This window comes from Hetaerina americana, unplaced genomic scaffold (assembly GCF_022747635.1).
Source record: "Hetaerina americana unplaced genomic scaffold, ioHetAmer1.1.p SCAF_8, whole genome shotgun sequence".
Classification (NCBI taxonomy): domain Eukaryota; kingdom Metazoa; phylum Arthropoda; class Insecta; order Odonata; family Calopterygidae; genus Hetaerina; species Hetaerina americana.
In genome coordinates this window covers 19,775,181-19,794,796 of record NW_027287427.1, presented here as the reverse complement: position 1 = coordinate 19,794,796, position 19,616 = coordinate 19,775,181, and the positions used below count along the sequence as shown (strand labels likewise).

Below are 19,616 nucleotides of genomic sequence, written 5' to 3'. Positions count from 1 at the left end.
CCTAAGTAACCATTTTATCACCAGGTCAGAAGTAGTAGCTAGTCAATTTGGTGCAAGTCACCTAATCTGACAAATTAAGGTGAAAAGTTTGTAGGGAGGTGCAAGAGAATATGAATGAAAAAGTATTTCAGTGGTTATTTTGATGCAGTTTTCCCCTGATATAGTTTTTATGGGAGGTGACCGACAGCTGAGGTAATTTGCACCATTAGGGATGGACAGGAAAGGATGAAGGATTGAGGGAAACCCGGTTTTGGGTTTATTAGCCTGCTCTTAACAAAACGTGCCAAAGGGGGTCTGCAGCATAAAATCCCATCTGACGGACATCCCACTCACTCAAAGTGCTCTCCACAAAGCACCTCAACTAGGGATCGGGATACCACTGAAAAATATTTGTTGTCTCCAGAATTTGAACCCGGGCCCTCTCGGCGGGGAGCCTTTATGTTAGCCACTGCATTAGCCCGATCTCCTTTCCGTGATATGCTCAATTAACTACAATGAAAGGAGTGGAAGCGGAATGTTCAGGAAAATTGGAATACAGAGGAGGGAATACATTCTGACAAGTAATTAATAGAATTTTAAGTGACAATAAAAAAGATGATGGTCAAGTTAAGGCGGGAAGATTTTAAAAAAGGAATCACAAGAGCTACAGATTTAAATAATTGAATCAATAAGCAAAAAAATAATAAAAAAATAAGCAAAAAATGATGAAGGCATGGATTGCAAGGGAGATGATAAGGACAGTGAAATCAATGAGGAAACAGATGAACGTATACACAAAGAATGTACAGGGAATTAAAAACAAACTATCACAAAAACTGAATTGGAGAAGAAGATCTCGTGGGCGGCGTTTAAGATTGTGTGAATGCATTACAGTCAATGTAAAATGAGCATTTCACACAAGGAAAAAAAATTAGGAAAAATAACAGCAATAAGATAGAATGATGAACATGCATCAACAGAATCACTCATGAGGGAGAGAAAGCTGAGAGATCGCTTAGCTTTAAAGCACAGATATTCAGCAAGAATGAGTAGATGTATGAGAGTAAATAATACATCAATGAGGATAATTTGGATCAAGTGATTAATATCCCTGGATCCAAGTCAATGTCAGAAAGAAACAGTGATAGAGAAATTTTAGGAAATTGAGGCAAATGAACCAGTTTGAATAGAATCCAATAATCATATTAGGGTTAATGAAAACAGGATTTTTCAAAGATTTGAAGGAAAAATTCAAAACTGCAGCTGCAATCTCTTGAATAATTAAAGCTACTTAAAAATATACTTGTACATGCACTTTTGAAATCAATATTGGTATAAATAACGTTAAAATAATTATAGAAGAAAATAAAATTTAGGAAAATGTTCACATAGAACTTTATGCAATTATTATCTAATGCAATAACTTTTACAGGCTGATAATGGACATTCTCCTAAAAAATCATAATTTTTCATATTTTTATTTGTTCACCAAAGAAAACATTATTTGAAATATGCTTGTAAATAATTCTTTCATATCCATTTTAAAATCTCAGACTTAGTTGGGCAAGAAGCTGATCCTATACTCTTCACTCTTGAAGACCCAATGATAACTCCAAACAATGAATTGGCGCTTCAATTCCTGGAGGTATTCCAATTTCAGCATATCCTTCAAGTCATCATCATTAAACTTGTTTCTTGCTTCGTTAATATGAGAAATATTTTACTGAGTTCTAACATACAGGGTGTGACATGCAAGTATCAAATAAAATCTTATTTGCCGATAAATTACTATTTTTGAAGCAGGTATTAATGCAAAGTGTAAATTCTAACAATACCAGAGGAAATATTTGCAGAAAGAATTATTGCAGCTTAGTAAGGAAACTTGAAATAAAAATTTTCGAACAGCCCACAAAAAAAATCCAGGATATTGGAAATATTATTGATCAATAAATCAACTTATTAATTAAAATAAATGAGGGCAGAATTAGAGTACTATTTATACACTGAAAAGTCTCCACCATCAAATATAATTTCAGAAGTTTTGTAGCCAACCATAGTAATATTTCAATAGCCATTTGGCATTTTCTTGTAAGCCTTTTTGAATACTTCGTTTCTAACTCATAACACACTATGAATCTACTATGAATTTGTGCAATTTTGGATACCTGCTGGTAAGATATTTTGACAATATGATCAACTGCATCAGATTTTATAATTAGTTCAGTCCATTTTAACCCATTTTTTATGAACTAAACAATTTCTTGAACACAATTTAACATAAAAAATAAGCCACATGCAATATTCTATTATGAAATATGAAATCCAAAAGTTACAGGCTCTCAATGAAAATGTTTTGATTAACATTGAACAACAAATACTAGCAATAAAAATTCATTCTTTATGTGTTTTCACGCAAGGTTGGCCAAGATTATTTCATTCCCTTGAAGTGAAGGGATTTGTATCAGAGGTAACCTGAGGAGCACTCTGTCAATACAACCTTTGATTGTTTAAAATGGGCTGCAGGTATTACTGTGAAGAATACTGAATTACTTTAAACTTGTCATGTTCTAGGTGGCTAGACACTATGGTTCTTCTAGTGAGCTACCCCAATGTGGCTACAAAGAGTACTTAGAATTATCTTAAAATTTGATCTTTAACTACCTTTAAACTCAAATTGCCTCATCACTTACACTAATAGACTATGTTATACTGAACGTTAAATAATTCACAGTAAATAGTAACTTATTAATAGTATTATGGCTTACTCGAGAATATTCTTTCACATTACATTGATGAATACAATCTTAAATCTCCCTCAACTACTTATTTCATGGCATTATGATGGAACCAAATGTAATAATAAGTCACGGCAACTAAGGACCTCAGCCCACTAGATGGTACCATGCCCACCAGTGGGGGAATCAATATTTATTGAGTCCTTTTTACTTGCACAACCAAATTGGCAGAAGAAGAAATTACACAGTACCTAATGGAATAAAGACTTGTGAATGTTCGGAAAAAATTGAGGACAGGAAAGTGAGAATATATGCAAGAGAAAATGGAGAGAGGACATGTATGGAATTGAAAATTGGTTTTTTGTAATGCAGTGAAGAATATGTATCTAGAGTTGTATTAAGTACAGCTTATAGGTTGTATGTATGATTGGCATGGTTCCACTTCCAGATTTTAGCAAATGATGCAATGATTCAAATGGTACTAGAGTACCATCAGTACAAGGGTACTATATCAACCTAGTACTTAATGGTATTTGTAGTGCTGCACCAATTTACAATAGACATTATGTATTCATAAATGGAGAGCCGTTTCCTGAATTTACTCCTACCTCATGGAGTCAGTTTTTAGCTAATTGCAAGTGTTTTTATAAAAAGGACTTAGTTGATAAGCTGGTTAATTATTTATTAATTGAGTATTATTTAACCTGTCATCTATATACTGACTGTAGCAATTAACAAAATTGTAACAGGCAATAAAACATGGGGGTTATTCTTTGATCTCAGTAAAGCCTCCAATAACATCAACTCTTCATTTTTTTGCATTATAGAATTCATTTTCCCCTATGCAGTTCAATTCAGTTGACTCAGTGATGACCGAATCCACCTCAGCTTCTTCATGGCTTGCATGTCTGTAGTAGAGTGCATAGGTCCAGTTATTCCCGGCCCGATTATACAAGAGTCAAGAATCATATCTCAAGAGTGCTAACCAGCCATAAAAAGATTTCCTCCCTGGTGTTTTATGATATTATGATAGGCTTCTCCAAATCTTTAATTAATGACACCCAGCAATTCTGATACCATGACACACAAAGGGCTCCATTATCATTCCTGGTGGAGTTCCATAATTTAGTTCAATGAATTCAGTATCCTAGGCAATGTATACTGCTTTGTGTTAGTAGCCAATAGGACTTGTAAAACCACTTCTGAAAGATCTTTTAATACCTTAATTTGGAATACTGAGAAAAAAGTAGCTTCGTTCAAAGGATGTTTTTACATGACTTTTTAATAAGAGTGGGCTATTGGGAAATTTTGAATATAGAATAATACTTTTGCAATGACAACTAAATGTTCCACAATCTTTCAAGACACAAATCTAAAATGGAGGAATATTTGATTATGGATTCATTTTGGATGAAGCGATAATAAATAGTTAAGGTATACACACTATGCCAGGAAGAATTATACAAGCATTTTTAAGTGACATGATGACTGAGGATAAAATGTCATATGTAAAAGTAGTAAAAACTCACCTAATCACATTTACCACTAACAAATCCCATGGCACCATGTGCATTCCTGAATTAGCAATTTTCATTATATATTTTAGAATTTGCCCAATTTTATGTAACTGAAGTTGTTTAAAACATAGAAATAGCTGATTTTGCTAATGTGTTGATTATAATTTAGTAGTACAGGCAAAGGAGTACACCAAAGAAATTTTCAAGGCAATAGAACATAAGTCAAAATCCAGCCAAGATATTTCCGTATGCTAGCCACCTCTTCTAGGATTCAATGCATCTAAGAATAACAGGAAAAACCCCATTCCAGAAGGCAACAGATGCTGAACCCCTATTCATGCTCTCCACCTCCTGATATTATGGCCTGCATCAAGTTTAGCCTGAAGTTCAGGGGTAAATTAGCTGGCATGGCTAAACATTCATGGCTGATTACTAATTAAGATTGATTTTATATTTTACCAACTTTTAATGTGAGCTTCAAGTAACTTTCACCTCATAACCATGTGGTAATATAACTTCAATTCAACTATGAAATTCATAAAATCATACCAATAATCTTCTTCCCTTTCCTAATTTTTATTTATCTAGCTATCACTGGTCTGCTTTATTCAATTACAGGTGCTGTCACTGCGGAATTTACTCATAATGATTGAAAATACTTGTTCATTTTTCACACTTATTTGTTGAAATACTACATTGTTTTTGAAGTGTCCATTAAAGAAGTTATGAGAATTATCAAGTATTTTGGTAATAAGGTTTCTTACATTCTCCTTATGTGCATTATGAGCTCCTCCTGTCTCACAAATTACTATCTCCATATCACTTTACAGAGCCCACAACATTGACTATATCTTAGTCAGCAAACGGTGCACTTTATTAGAGCAAAAACAGGTGAAGAAGCTTCATAACTAAACCATTAGATATGCCACTGCCTCTAATGAAGAAAAATACGGCACACAAAAATTTCACTGAAACCCACGGTTTACAAACAAATTCTTTCAAGCTATGGGCATTTACAGGTAAATATCCTTATGCAAAAATTTATATTGAAAATCATTTCTGTTTTTAGAGTATTAATGAATCGAATGTTTGCCAATAGTATTATGAACACAACTAACCAAAGGTGGTGGCAAAATAAGGGTTGTTATGTCTGTGCTTACATGCTCATAAAGTTGAATGCCATGTTCAACATGAATCTTGCCTCTATATGGTTCAAGCTAAATACTCAAGAAAACTATGCATTAATCAAGAATTAACAGTTGATTCACACTTTTGTCAGCCATAACTTATTAATCAACATATATCCTGTTTTAGTAGTCATAGGTATAAGTGTCTCAAAGAAACAATATTGATGTTCTTTGATACCATGATGCAGTAAAAATGCAAAGGCACTATATGCAAAAGGCAAAAATGCAAAAGGAAAAAATGCAAAGGCAATATATAAATGCACACACAACTAACAAAGCCACTGGCCAAATTTAAGACCATTTCGGATGTTTCAACAGGGACTGCATTACAAAGCCAAATACATGAACTTGTATTTTTTTGTATTGAAAATGTATTCAAAATTATAACTCCAGGGCATAATTACCTTGGGTTCTTGATTTTTTACTCTAATGTTTAGAAAGATTTTCCTGGTGAATTTCAACATTTTCAAAAAATTTTAATTGCTGTTTAAAAGAAACAAAAATTATTAATTTTCACTATAAAATTACTTCTACCTTTCTTTCCACATGAAATGAGGGAATTCTTCAATGAAGGCCTCACAGGTCGTACAACTTTTTTCTGTTTCTGGTGCAGGTCAGAAAAATATCGCACACTATGATTTAGCACCCATAAAATTTCTTAACCTAAACAACACATTCACCATCAAAATAAAAATGGATAATAATTATTTAAACTCACCTAAGGAATGATGTGTTTTTTGCTAGTACAGGGACATTTTCTTCCTCAAAGCTGAGGTTCCTCAGAATTGTTGCTATTTGAAGCACCCTTTGTCCAACAAACTCCCCCGTCCCAAGGTTCCTCCCCAAACAGAACAACTCATGGTCAGATTCATCAAGCACAATGTTCCCTATTTTGTTTCGTCTCCTCTGCCGACTGGCAAGGCCCTTCTTCCTCCACTTAGGCTTACTTCCAGGTGACCCACTGTCCTCACAAACATCCTCCTCTCCCCCCAGCACATTCACACAGCCCTCATCGGTCACAGCTTTCTCACCAAGCACCACATTATTCACACCACACACACTATCTCCTACTACCCTATCACAGTTCTTATTCTCCTTCTCCTCATCAGCTTCTTCCAACACCATCCCCCCCGTAGATTCCTTCCGAGATTCCTGGGTGTCCACACATTTTGCTTTACACCCATCTTCAACCACACTCCCCTTCTCCGGACAATCATCACCACCTTCCCTCTTCTCCACACTGATCAACTTTCCATCCACCTCACCCCCTTCTTCCCCACCACCCTTCACTTCAGTCTTGCACCCACTCGCCTCAGCCTCACTTTCTTTCATCTCCACATCATTCCTGCTCACCTCCAACCCATCAACCTTCCTCTCACTCAATGCACTCTCCTTCATTGCCACATCAACTTCCATCACCTGGTCCCCACTTCCCTCCCTCTTGACTTCGCAGTCCATCATCTTCAATCCCTCATCGCCTTTTGACTCTGCATCACCTGGCTTTTTCGCAGCCTCAGCTTCCCTCTTCTCATTCTCAACTTCCTTCTTCTCACCTTCTTCTTTCTTCTCCACCTCATTCCCCTTCTCATCTGCCACACTGGTTGGAACCGGTATCTTTTCCCTTCCACATGTTAATGCTCTATTTATCTGCTCTGCATTGATCATGCCCTTCACAGCTGGAGGCAAAGGCTTCGGTGAAATTTGCAGCTTGCTGGAAATGAGACCTTCTGTGGCTTCCTTGTAACCCTCATCTGCCAAGTCCCAAAAGTCTGGATCATCTACCACATCAGTCCAAAAATCACACATGGAGTGGTTTCTTACTTTAGCATAAGCTTCGGTAAAAACTTCCCGCAGAGATGCTGTGAAAATAAAGACAAAAAGAAAACAAAAATGGGGTAAAAATTGTATGAAAAATTGTGACAAAGTAATTGAACTATATAAGCAAACTAAAGCAAAACTTATGCACTGGACCTTCTAAAATCAATTTTTTCACAAAATGAACATTAGACCAATGCATTAAGAATTTATTTCATCCAATTTCAGCAAATAATTTAACTAAACATCAATGATTCATTCATCAGTCAATAGTTTTATCTATTAAAATCTACCAATTCCTAGGTGACTATCAATATAAAACCTACCATTTGCATAAGAGATATGACATTTAATTTATCAACTGTGCATGTAGGGCATGATAGCCTAGTGGGTAGATTATCTTCCTAGAACATTGCATGAGATGTAAGGAAAAGAACAGCCAACATACCCAGAACGTGTATTTCACATAACATACAGGTAGTTGTTAAGCTCTACCCTCATATATCCAAACAACTTTCAAGCTTATAATTGCAGCGAACAGCTATTACATATTTTACAAACTTACATTCCCTACCAATGCAGAAAAACAACAAGTATATTAGGAAACCATTAGTGTAGTAGAAGTTTTTGTGAGGAAAGCATGTCACTGAATTACTTTCTTTAGAGGCATTAATGATTGCTTTTAGGCAAACCATTATCAGTTTGGCAATAATAGAATATTTTGTTGCATGTATTCAAAGCCTTAAGACAGATAAACCATGTGTCTACACCATCCACATTGACACTTACAAAACACAAGTTGATTTGGGAAAACCAAAAACATAGTGAAAAGAATGCCATAGTAATCCATTATTTCTAACTAACATTAATGTGTTACTATTGGCAGGATAAGATAATCCAAAGGTTCAGATGATTTCATCTATTTTCAGTTCATTAGAACAGCTGAGTTTTTAAGAGAATACTTCCCATAAAATTTGTAAAATGTGTGGCATGAAGAGAGCAGTATATACATTGGTGATTAGTGTGTACATGCCACATACTAGCTTTTTCCACCAACAAAAATCCACAAAGTTCACGTCAGATTTCTTTCCTGATTGACATATACATTGCTAATTTTTGTTACTTTATGGTAATTGTGATACTCCTGCAATTACAATCACAGGCATAAAGCAGATTCCACAGAATATTGCTCATGCATTCTTACTCAGCTGCTTAAAGGCACACAGTTGAAATATCCTAATAAATACTTCACTCTTAAATATTCTGAAGTCTCTGGCATGAAAATTATGATACTTGAAAATTAGAAATCAGATTATCAAAGATTTACCACTGGAGAAAAATAAGGTCAATAACTATGACTAACCAATAAGAAAACAAGCATGAACACACGTCACATAAGTGTGAGAGGTGAAAAAATGGAGAAAAATTTCAAGATGGGGTCAGACTTAATGAAATTTTGATCATTCCCAAAGCTGGCAGACACAGATTGGAAATCACATAATCAGTATAAATGTATTTATCAATTTCTTCAAAATAATTCACCAATCACAATTGCTGCTATGTGGTCGTGAACATGGTTAAATGAATAGTAGATATTCCTCAAATTACCAATAATATTGCTGATCACGACCAATGCAATACATACAGTTTATAGCACAAAGAGCTATTTAAAATTGACACGCAACAATCCAAAATGATAACAGTTTCAAAGACAAGATTTGGTCTTAACTACTTGAGCATCAACAGTTTACATTTAAACTCATGTATATTCTAGAAAAGTATTAAAAGTCTTTGTTTAAACTTGAAAATTGACAAGTGTTGAATTTGGTGAGGTGAATTGGGAAGTGGAACATGATGACAGCATTGAAGTTGACTTGGGGACACATTGAGAGATGATTGTAAGTTCAAGAAACAGCTGAAAGATTATTTTTTTTACTTAAGCTATGTTCCGCACTTTCTTCATGACAGTTGAAATTTGAATTGTAAAAACAGATTACTACCATATTCTGTTTCCAACATTTATAATTACTCATGCTGATGTACAAAAGTCAGAGAAAAGTTTTACCAATAGAAATAGAATGAAAGTTTATGGGAATAACATTTTGAAGCATCAGCATTAATCAACATATTGGTATTAAAATTTCTTAGCTGTCGCTTTTCTAATGGGTTTTACCTCAGAAATTTTTTTGGGTCCCTTGGAAACTTCAAGGTGTACTTACAGTGATTGTAAACCCCGGCATGCGCAAGGAGGAAGTCAATTAGCCTGGGGCACTTATCCAACTTGAGAGTATGCTTCCCTTCATTTGAAAGTAAAGTGCAGACATTGATGGCAAAATCCTGCTCGTTGGGAAGGGGTGAAAGGAGGGAGAGGGCCAAGCGATCGTAATCAGATGGTCTGTACACATTGGTGGAGAGTCCTGCTGAAGTCCGTACAGCATCTAAAGTGAAAAAAGATAAACCATTAGTACTGCATGTGAAGGGAAACTGACATATTGGCACAAATTCACTTACAAGGTACTTCCACATGATTTTGAATAATGCAACAATGAGAGGCATATCATCTACAGTGCACAAATTGTTTCAGGAGAAAAAGATTGATTTTCTACAAATCATTTTTAGTGTAAAATGTATTTTTTGATCACATGTAAATCCAAAGAAACATTGAATATTACCAAAAATACGAAACCAAATGGACACAAGTGGTGAGACATTTATTTATGCAAATAGTTTACACATGTGAGGTACGAGACATGTCCAGTAAACAAAAACAAGGAAAAGGACACCAATGAGTGGCCAATATTCTCATAGATATTGTAGTACCTATGTATGATTAATTTAGGGGCTGCACTATGATTACAACTGAATCATTGGTTAAATATGACACTATGCTAATATGATTTGAGGCCTACAATTTAACCTGTGTGGTCACACATTCTAGCTTAACACAAGCTGTCACTGGAGTTTGGTCAATTTGACCACAGTGGATTAAGGCAAATTGACAACTTAATATTCAACAGACATAAAAATGAAACTATGCACCAAAACTTATGGATAATAGCACATGTACACTTAACATTGAATATTTTTTTCCATTCATATCTTTATATATTTATCACAGCACTGAGCAAGAAAACGATGGGTATATAGAACATTTTCTTATGTCAATAACATCATATTTCTTAACTCTTGCTCTCGGCTGTGGCAATTAACGGCATTTAGAATGAATAGGAATTTCTGATGTCACAGCTTTCTTGAACAAAAACAATGTAATAATGATAATCATTGGCCCTATATCACCTCTTCATTGATAGATAACTTATTTTGATGCAACTGAGCACTACCTTGCAAAAATAGTTAAAGGATTGGTAAAGGATAAAACATCTGTTCTCATTTTTCATTTAATTAAAAGGAGAAATAGTAAGAAAAAAAGAACTCGCCAAACCTACCCTATTTGAAATGAAGGCAGGAGAATACTGTATAAATGTTTTCAATAATTTACAACTCAAATTGAATTTTTTACACTTTCTCTATAACGTAAAATACAATGAATAACAATATTTTATGACCAAAGGCCAGTAGAAAAGAAACTTACATAGTCATTACAACAGTATAACAGGTTAATTTCCGCCAGGAATATTTTAGATGCAATTTTTTCTGAACTAACAGGAAAAAGGTTATTTATGTGTACTTCTTAAGTGATTAAAATAAACTGATAAGAATAATACTTGAATGCTACTAAATTTCAAACAAAATCTGTGTAAATATATTTATAGACAAAGGAATTAAAAACCATTAGATAAAATTTCAATATTTACTGTTCATATTTTGGACAATTTGAATTATATTTCATTGTCTCAGTTCCTACAGTATAAAAAGCTCCTGGCACACCAATATAAATCTCCACTCTTGCATAGCAACTATCACTTTACCCACAGTGAATGCCAACTTATCTAGCCGCTTGCTTTGCATTATCCCAATTAATTAAAGTACAGCTGATTTTCTCATTGTTAAATCACGATGTTATAATGTTAAGTGGTTAGCAGTTTGATAAAAAAGTTGATTTAGAGGTAGGCCACTTTATGGTGGAAATGTGAAAACGCAGTTTTTTCAAATTTTTAAAAATCCATACAATTCGTGAAACTTGGGAGGATGTTAAGTATCTCTGGAAACAATTCTGACTGGTGAAACAATGGATACGCACTTTAAATTTTTTTTACTAAAATGTATGTACGTGTGACACAATACATTTCTGATTCTCATATTAATGTGAATAATTAAACCTGTTAATTTTCCACAAATGCCCACTTGAGAGGCATAAATGCAGAGGACGACGCCTAGAGGAGAATATGTGGAGGTGATTGCCTCTCGAAACTTCCCCCACCTTCTCCACCCGCAAGTTGGCGGTTTGTTCTCCGCGGGGAAGGGTGTGCGGTGGAAGAGAGGAGGGGGGACGTAACGGGAAGGGAGAGGGGATCCGCCATTACGAGGGCGTTGGAGGGGAAGAGAGGGTGATGTAAGGCCAGACAGAAATGCAGCACCCAGGGTCGGCGGGGGAGGGGGGGGACGTAGATGATGCAGGGTCGACGTAAGAGATAAGAAGTGCGGCGAGGGGGACGCATGGATGGTTCGGGTGGCCGAGGAGGGGGGGGAGTGACACCCTCCTGGAGAAGCTCACGCGCATCTAACAATTAATACAATTCTCCAATACCAGGTGTACTCTCTTGAGCTTCCTCGATCTCGCCCACCGTGGGGGGAGCAACGTGTGACGTGGCAAACGATAAGTGACCCTGATCGTTCGCTTTATAATTCAGGCCGGAGCATTTTCCAGAATTCTCCAGTAGAATGGGATGAACAAACTGCAACGGAGCGCATGGCACGAGCGAGCTTATATGCATGTGATGGAAGGGTCAATAACCAGTGCCGGGGAACCTACGGCATCTCTCCAGCCCAACAGCGCATGCAAGGTAATCATCAAGGGTAGCACTCATAGCTGAGCCAATAAAATCCAATCCGTATTTGCAAGGAGGACACCAATACCAATGGGCTGGATTAAATTTCCATACCTATCCAAACCAAACTTTCCAAATTCGTTCGCTGAAGCTTCCAGGATTGAATTATATTGCCCGGAGAACATTTGGCTAAGAAATGGAAAAAGACGTAATGCTTTCGTGATCAATGGTGATCATAAAGCAATGGAAATGAGTCATTACCTCTGGCTTGTAACAGTGAATATTAATACGGGCGTTTTATGGGGGATGTAATCGCATGAGTCACCAACCATTGGGCAGACCCTGTGACACAGAAGACATCGGCACTAGTTTTCAAAGCTACAAGTCAATTCACAAAGCAATCTGCAAGCAACCGTTGATATAACTTTCCAAGCATCTTATCCTTTGACACATACATATGATAATCTTTGAACACCGGCGACAAAACACGAAATTGAATCTACGAGATTAAATGGGATTTTTATGGAATTATCGCAACTAAAGCTGAATTGGCAACAGCTAAAAAAACTAAAACCGCAAAACCTTACTGTGGCGCCTTGAAATTTCCAATTGATACTCAAGATGTAATTTATAAAATACAAATTTTACATTTCACTTTACTAACCTAACATTTTATAACACTTGCATGACCACTTGCGCACATTAATCTTAATAACAATCTATTTGTATCGAAAGGTTTCGCTTTTTGCGATTTTTGACGTATTTCATGAGGCCAACTTACCGATTAAGACGTTCAAGCTCACATTTATCAGCGAAAGCATACGCTTCATACATATGGAAGAAATGTACAGGTCTATGAATGGCTATGGACCTCTTTGCATGCTTCACAGTGGTGATAAAACTTTTCTGAGAAGAATGAAATTGGAGCCTTCGAGAAATGAATCCCGCCTCAATTACTTGGAAACGAAGGGGAAAGTTGGTAAGCTTACACAGTGGTTCTGAAGAAGAGGGCGAGGAAACTAGTATCACGATCCGGTTACTGAATTCCAAAACGATTTAGCGATGAGGATAAACTAATAAATAAAATAGTAATGAAAATCCATGTGTAAAAACACAGAATTGATTCTATTTCCGAAGACAAATGTTTTAAAAAGCGTCAAAAACGTCAACTATTTCTTGTTAAATGAACTGGCAGCACAGTAACTGATCAGAGGGTCTAAAGCTAATTACAATAATCAGCACGCGTCCAGTTTGATTAGATACTACGATAACAAATAAATATGCTGAAATGGGATTCTTGATAAGATTCTCATCAAATTAAACCTCAGGGCATCCACAATAGGAAGGGTTGTGGTGCCAAAAGCGTGAGGGAAGAAAACGGCCACAGGTCGCATTTCCTGTTTAGGTGAGGGGTGAAGGTTCGAGGAGGGAGGCTAGCGGAAGGGAGGTGGGAGCGGAAGGGAAAAAAGTTTTCGCTTGCCAAGCTAAAATTCCCGTGAAGGATTATTTCTGTCCCAATGCGCGGAGTTTATACTCTCTTCGTTCCACGCGGAATGAGAAGTCATAAGGTTTCGCATTAGATGCTTCAATCATTGTCCGAAATAGTAAGACAGAATCCACACCTATAGTTACTGGTCGCCTCTTCATTCTTAGCAGCTAACGATACGTTTTAGAGGTAACAGTTAGTTCTGGCGAACATAGACTTAAATAACGAGGGCAGTTAACATCACGAGAACTGTAGATAAGTTGACGGGCCAGGCCCGACTGCAGCGACACCACTAACTTACTGTCACGTTGCCCCTCGACTCTTCTTTCCAGAGTTCACGTCACAACTATAAACTGAAGCAATGGGTGTCAGCCGGTGAGGCGATAAGTGCTGTCAATAACTAGGATCAGCCATATTTACATGATTATGGTGATTACTATTTATCTGGCAAATCGGCGGACAGCATAACAAGAATATAGTAAGGCCGAGCGGATGCCAAAGAACAGTATGTTTCGAGTCAAGGCCGAGACGACTGTACTGCACACTGTAACCGAGGATGGCTCGTCAGTGATGGAGAGAACAAAATGGCATCTACAACCAAATAAAGTTGGAATTCTATTAACAAATACAAGCATCTCCGCTTTTAAAATATTGGAAAAAGTTAAACGCCATTTAATACAACTAAATTCCATAAGAAAAGGAACTACTGTTACCAGCAAAGTTACTGGAATTCTCTCTAACCTTGTAATTTTTTTTCGATCCCTCAAATATTGAAATTTTCTGTCGGCTGTCAAGATTAGTACATCATGAAGATCGAAGTTTTCCCAGTTTTGAGCTCTCACAGACATAAAGCGAGTAATAAAGTATGACAAAATTGCTAAATACACCAAGCTTCAAAAATAAACGTAATCCTTCCGGGGGCTGAAAAACTTGAGGGCTTACAAAATTCGGTATCCTTTCTTTCCACACGCTTGGCGATTGCCAGGATTCTTGTTGATTAGTCCCATGACCCCAAATCCTTGTCTTCTGACATGCTTTAAGTAATATAACGAGTGAGCGAACAGCAGAGGTGAGCTGGATCTACTTGAGAGAAATAAAGGGAGACGCAGGAAACAAACAAAGCGGAGGGGAAGATGGAAGTGGGAAGAAGAGTATGGATGGAGTGGGAGGAAAGGTCCTGACCTTGGCCTAGGAAGTCCTTCCATGGCATACGTTTATAGCGCTCACCACCGCATAGTAAATCACCAAGAAATTAATTCAAACATGCAATCTACTGCCAGCATATGCAAAAAGACAGCTATGCGCAACAATCGTCCAGATATTGTGTATGTATATTCAAATATCGTCCGATACGAGATAAAGATGCTCTTGGAGATATCTGGTCAGGTTTCGAATAAGAAATTTTAACCGAATCCGATCACGACAGAGTTCAAAATTCAAACATCACATTTTTCAACTTAGAAGTACTTAAAAAAGTTTGTTCATTGATAAAAATCAGGACAAAGGTTTTTATAACGAAGCGTCTCCGCTTACAAAGCAGACTCCAATGAAGTTATTACAAAAAATTATATTTACTTCTTGGAAAATAAGGGAAAAAATTTCTCTCCAAAGTATTTTTCAAAAAATATGTTCTATTGAAGCGCATATATGTTTGACATCTCGCAAATAAATTGTAGACTTCACAATGCCTTATTTTAAGAGAACTTCGGTCCCCGTTTGTGCCATAAAAAAGGAGCCATTACTGAGGCTTGCTGTAGAAATATCTCATATCTCGGATAAAATAATAATGATCATGCGTCGCACACCCACGCTTCATGAAGTCATTCGAGGAAGAGACATCTCCCATCGGCTTAGCGCTCACGTGCCGCTCAGGAGCATGTAATGACTGAAGCAAAGCGAGGCGAAAATGCCAATTCAAAAGCGTTTCCAAGACAAATTTAAAGGTGTGAGGTGTAATTCAATATGCGTCAGAGGTCCATAACAGATAGCAGACGAAGAGGAAAACCTTGAGCATGGGCAATGAGTTTCGCTAAGAGAACAAGAAACTATGTACTCTAGGCATTTACTGTATCCTCCGGTCAACCGATGGCCAAGTTCCACATTTAAGAAAATCACGGGAATTGGGAAATGGTCGACCAAGTAGGGGTAAAATTGAGAATTGAAACGAATAGAATGTTTATCTTGAAAATAAACACTTCGTGGAGCCAAGCGACCTTTTTTTAATGTATACTTGCCTTGTTTAAAGTAATTGTTTACTGCTCTGATAGAATGATTACATGCCAATTACAAAATCCACGACACAACAGAAAATTACGCGCCATATTGACAGTCGAGTGATTACTTGGGAAGCTTCTTACTAAAATATTTGATTGGCAGACGAAGGGCAAACATGAACTCCCAAACTAAATAAGGTGACTGAAAAAGGTGTGGGTATACATATGTGCACGCAAGTCTCACAAGTTCCTAGTCCTAAAACCTTCCAAACCTAAGAGACATATGGGGTTTGGCTTTAACAGTGCCCACTAATTAAAAGTTAAATGACTGTCGAATATCACATGACAAAAATGTCGAGTTGATATTAAACAAAAACAGCACTAAACTGCGTCCGATGGTGCAAGTATTTCGTAAACCAAAAATAAATGGCCTCAGATTTTGAGGGGCAGACGGCCCGGGATGAAATTCAACCATCTCGATAAGGCGGGACACGAGTTCGGAGCGGATTAAACCAAGAACGCCGCCAGTGACATGGAAAAAACGCGCGTCATTACTGTAAAATAAAAGCTACTCCTCATCACAACACACACTTCCTGCCAACTATTATCAAAATCAATACATTCGTCCTGTGAAGAGGGGAAGAGAAGAGGGGTGTCCTCGGGATCAATTATATGACCCTTGGGAGGCAGGAGGGTGAGGGCATTCATATAGGGGCGGAAGGAGGCGGCGGAAAGCAAACGACCATGCAGTGACAGGGCCAACAGGAGGAGGGGAGGGAGAGATAGAAGGAGGGGGCGACGAGAAGGAAAGAGAACAACAGGAGAGAAATGGAAGGTGAGAGAAGAAAGGGTGGCACGGGAGGGGAAGTGCGAGATGAAGAGTGTGAGGACGGCGCAAGAGGGTTACGAGGGAGGGCAGGGGAACAAGGGATGATGAGGGGAAGAAAGAGCGGCTTGGAACGCACGAGTCACAATACTCTTGAGGTGGCGCTGGGAGTAAGGAAGCGATGACCGACTGAGGCAACGTTGCCAAACCTTTCCTCTCCCTATCTCGCCCCGAAGACGAGAGTGGAGGCCGCAGGGAGCGAGCTCCCGGCCGCCTCTTCCTCCTCTCTTCAAAGCGCGCCAGCAAGCCGAAATGGTCTGGAAGTTTTCCTCTTTTTTAACGAGGGGAAAAAAAGTAACTTTTGAAAATCCCCTCACTAGATTTCCATATTGATCAGCACCCGAATTACTGCAAGCTGTGTTCGGGAGGGGCGCCCTCAAAGTTCCGAATTCATTCGCCTTTCCTCCTCGACGGCCAGGTGGGGGCACAAGCGAGATAGGGAGGGAGATTGCGAGATGTGGCAACGTCGACATGCCCTCGCATACTATTTCCTTCACTTGCCCCATCACAAACGCGATACACGTTCTCCGCTCCATCCAAGAAGTCCTTCCGAAGGATGAGGAGTTCGGCAATGGGTATACACATGCCCTGAGCTTGATTCCTAGCCATTCCGTTCCCGGCGAGACTATTGGCTCATCTCCACTTAGCATTCGCCAAGAGGGTGCGCGCAAATGAAAGCCCTTTTCTTTTCCCTGATGAGATCACCCGCTTGGGCTGGGTGGAGGTGTGCATGAAGCGCCGGCCGCTGCTCAACATCCACGGATTCTAGGTAAATTCTGGAATTCCAACCACTCACTTAACTTCAACTTAAATGGCGTGCTCTTCGAGACGGCAAGCACGAAACTCCCGCAGTAATACGGGTTCGTGTAATTTCTTGCGTGAAGCTTCCCTAACAAGTTTATCTTAATGTTTTACTTTATAAGGCAATTCCACCTCAAAACGACGCACGACTGCTTCAGATCACGCCATAGACACGGAAAGGTACTGAGAAGCCACACTTATTACACACAAGGTTAGAGCAAGAGTTCACCGTCTGAATGTTTTAAGCGGTAAAATCTATAGCGTCAGAAGATTCAATAATTCACATCTGTACAGGGTTGAAATTCAGTTCCATGCATTTATTTGACGGCGTTAGTCTAGGATAGGTCATATGGTAAAAACACAGCAAATACACGCATTTACCGTGGATTCTTCGATGACAGGCGTTAGCCTTCAATCATTTTATAAAGGGACAATCAAAGCAAAGCGATTATACTAATCTTCCCTAAGCATTCCGTGTAAAATAACGAAAAACCAAATGGGGATATAATTACTCCTCCAACTTATGGCCAATATCAACAAGGTATTTTTTTAGATATGAGCTGGAATGTAGGAAGCAGCTCAGTTATAACGAGGTCAGCTCCATAATTCATAAATATAAATTTCTTTACAAACAAGGCACATTACCATACTGTGACCCAAGACTAAATGGTAGGCTAACTGTCCGCGTAAGACGATGCAGCTAAAACAATGCACCCGGATTCGAACAGCTTGCTGCTTCGCTTAACCATTATAATATCGCGACGAGTTTACCTGGCCGGACAAACGACCGAAGCGAACAAAAACAGGAACACAGCCGAATTGGACGCAATTGTATCGAGGGCAGAAATGCAAAAATGTCTTCTCATTGAGCTGTTTCAAGTGGAGCATGGCATTGACAATAAAGAGCCAATGAGAGTGAATTCACACCAAGAATGTCACACTCACATAGTAAATTCTCTCAACCGACGGGGTAAGAGAAAAATGAGATAATTCCGACCTATGAATCAGTTCGTCAACCCAAAATATGCCTCAACTACTTGATTTTCGTTTAATTAACTTTTGGAATAAATAATTTTAAAAAATCCAATAGTAGTATCACATGAAATAAGATTCCCCGTTCCCAAATACTTTGATGCAGTAACCATAAAACGAAACGAGTAAATCTGGGATTACATTAACCACATTTCCCAATAATGCATGAGTCGCAGCCTTAATATACCGGTAGGTTCTTCATAATCCTGTAAAAACGATACCAATAAGCCCGCAGTAAAATTGGAGCCGTAACTGGATTGGGAATGTTTTCATAATTGAGTATGGACTTAGGTTAGTCAAGCAAACGAAACGGCATACAGAGGCGTTTCAACGCCTAAGATTATCTTGCAATGTGAACTCCACTTTTGGAAAACCATTTTCAGAAAACGCCCACGCCAGGAGAGGAATTCTAGCTTGCGACCTTCAGCCTCGACGCCTAGAAGGCATAAACCAAGTTAACCAGGCTAACTCTAGCATGAATGTTCTATGTGAATCATTTCAATTAAGCACAAGAAATCACTTACAACGAAATAAATAAACCCATTGCGGAAGCTATCACTCGCAATGGATTACCACTGCAGCAAATAATTAGAGGCACGCGGAGTTGTATATAAATTCAAGAATAGGGCTATTAAAAGTCAATAATTTCACTTTCAAAATATTTACATTATTCCAACACTGCTTTCCCGAATATGCTTATCTCAAATTCTATTAAAATTTTACGATTAACCCGATGGATTAAAATTACACACTTTTAATCAGTTTGCATCGTATTTTGATGACTGTCACCAACGAAAACATCCAATTTAATTCCATCTGAGGTTAGATACCGGGAGGGGTTTGTGTACATGGATGCAAATTGAGACATTACGGATGTCATTTATGATACTCGACATGCTTAAAGAGCACAAAATTTAATGCTGTGAATATCAAAAATATAAATGACTAATCAGATCATAATTATGCATTTACACGAGTGAAATTAACTCATTCCTACGCATTTGAAATATCTTTCT

At 37.9% G+C, this 19,616-nt stretch overlaps 1 protein-coding gene across 2 annotated transcripts in view; it reads right to left on the bottom strand.

Moving 5' to 3' along the window:
- The window catches only part of LOC139698081 (histone-lysine N-methyltransferase 2D-like), a 146,980-nt gene that overhangs the window by 37,640 nt on the left and 89,724 nt on the right, over positions 1 to 19,616 (bottom strand). For both annotated transcript variants that reach the window (XM_071596972.1, XM_071596973.1), the window contains exons 5-6: positions 9,453 to 9,671; positions 6,137 to 7,277 (exon numbers count right to left, since the gene is read on the bottom strand). In XM_071596972.1, the coding sequence (XP_071453073.1) occupies positions 6,137 to 7,277; positions 9,453 to 9,671 (1,360 nt within the window). The remainder of the gene's footprint in view (positions 1 to 6,136; positions 7,278 to 9,452; positions 9,672 to 19,616) is intronic.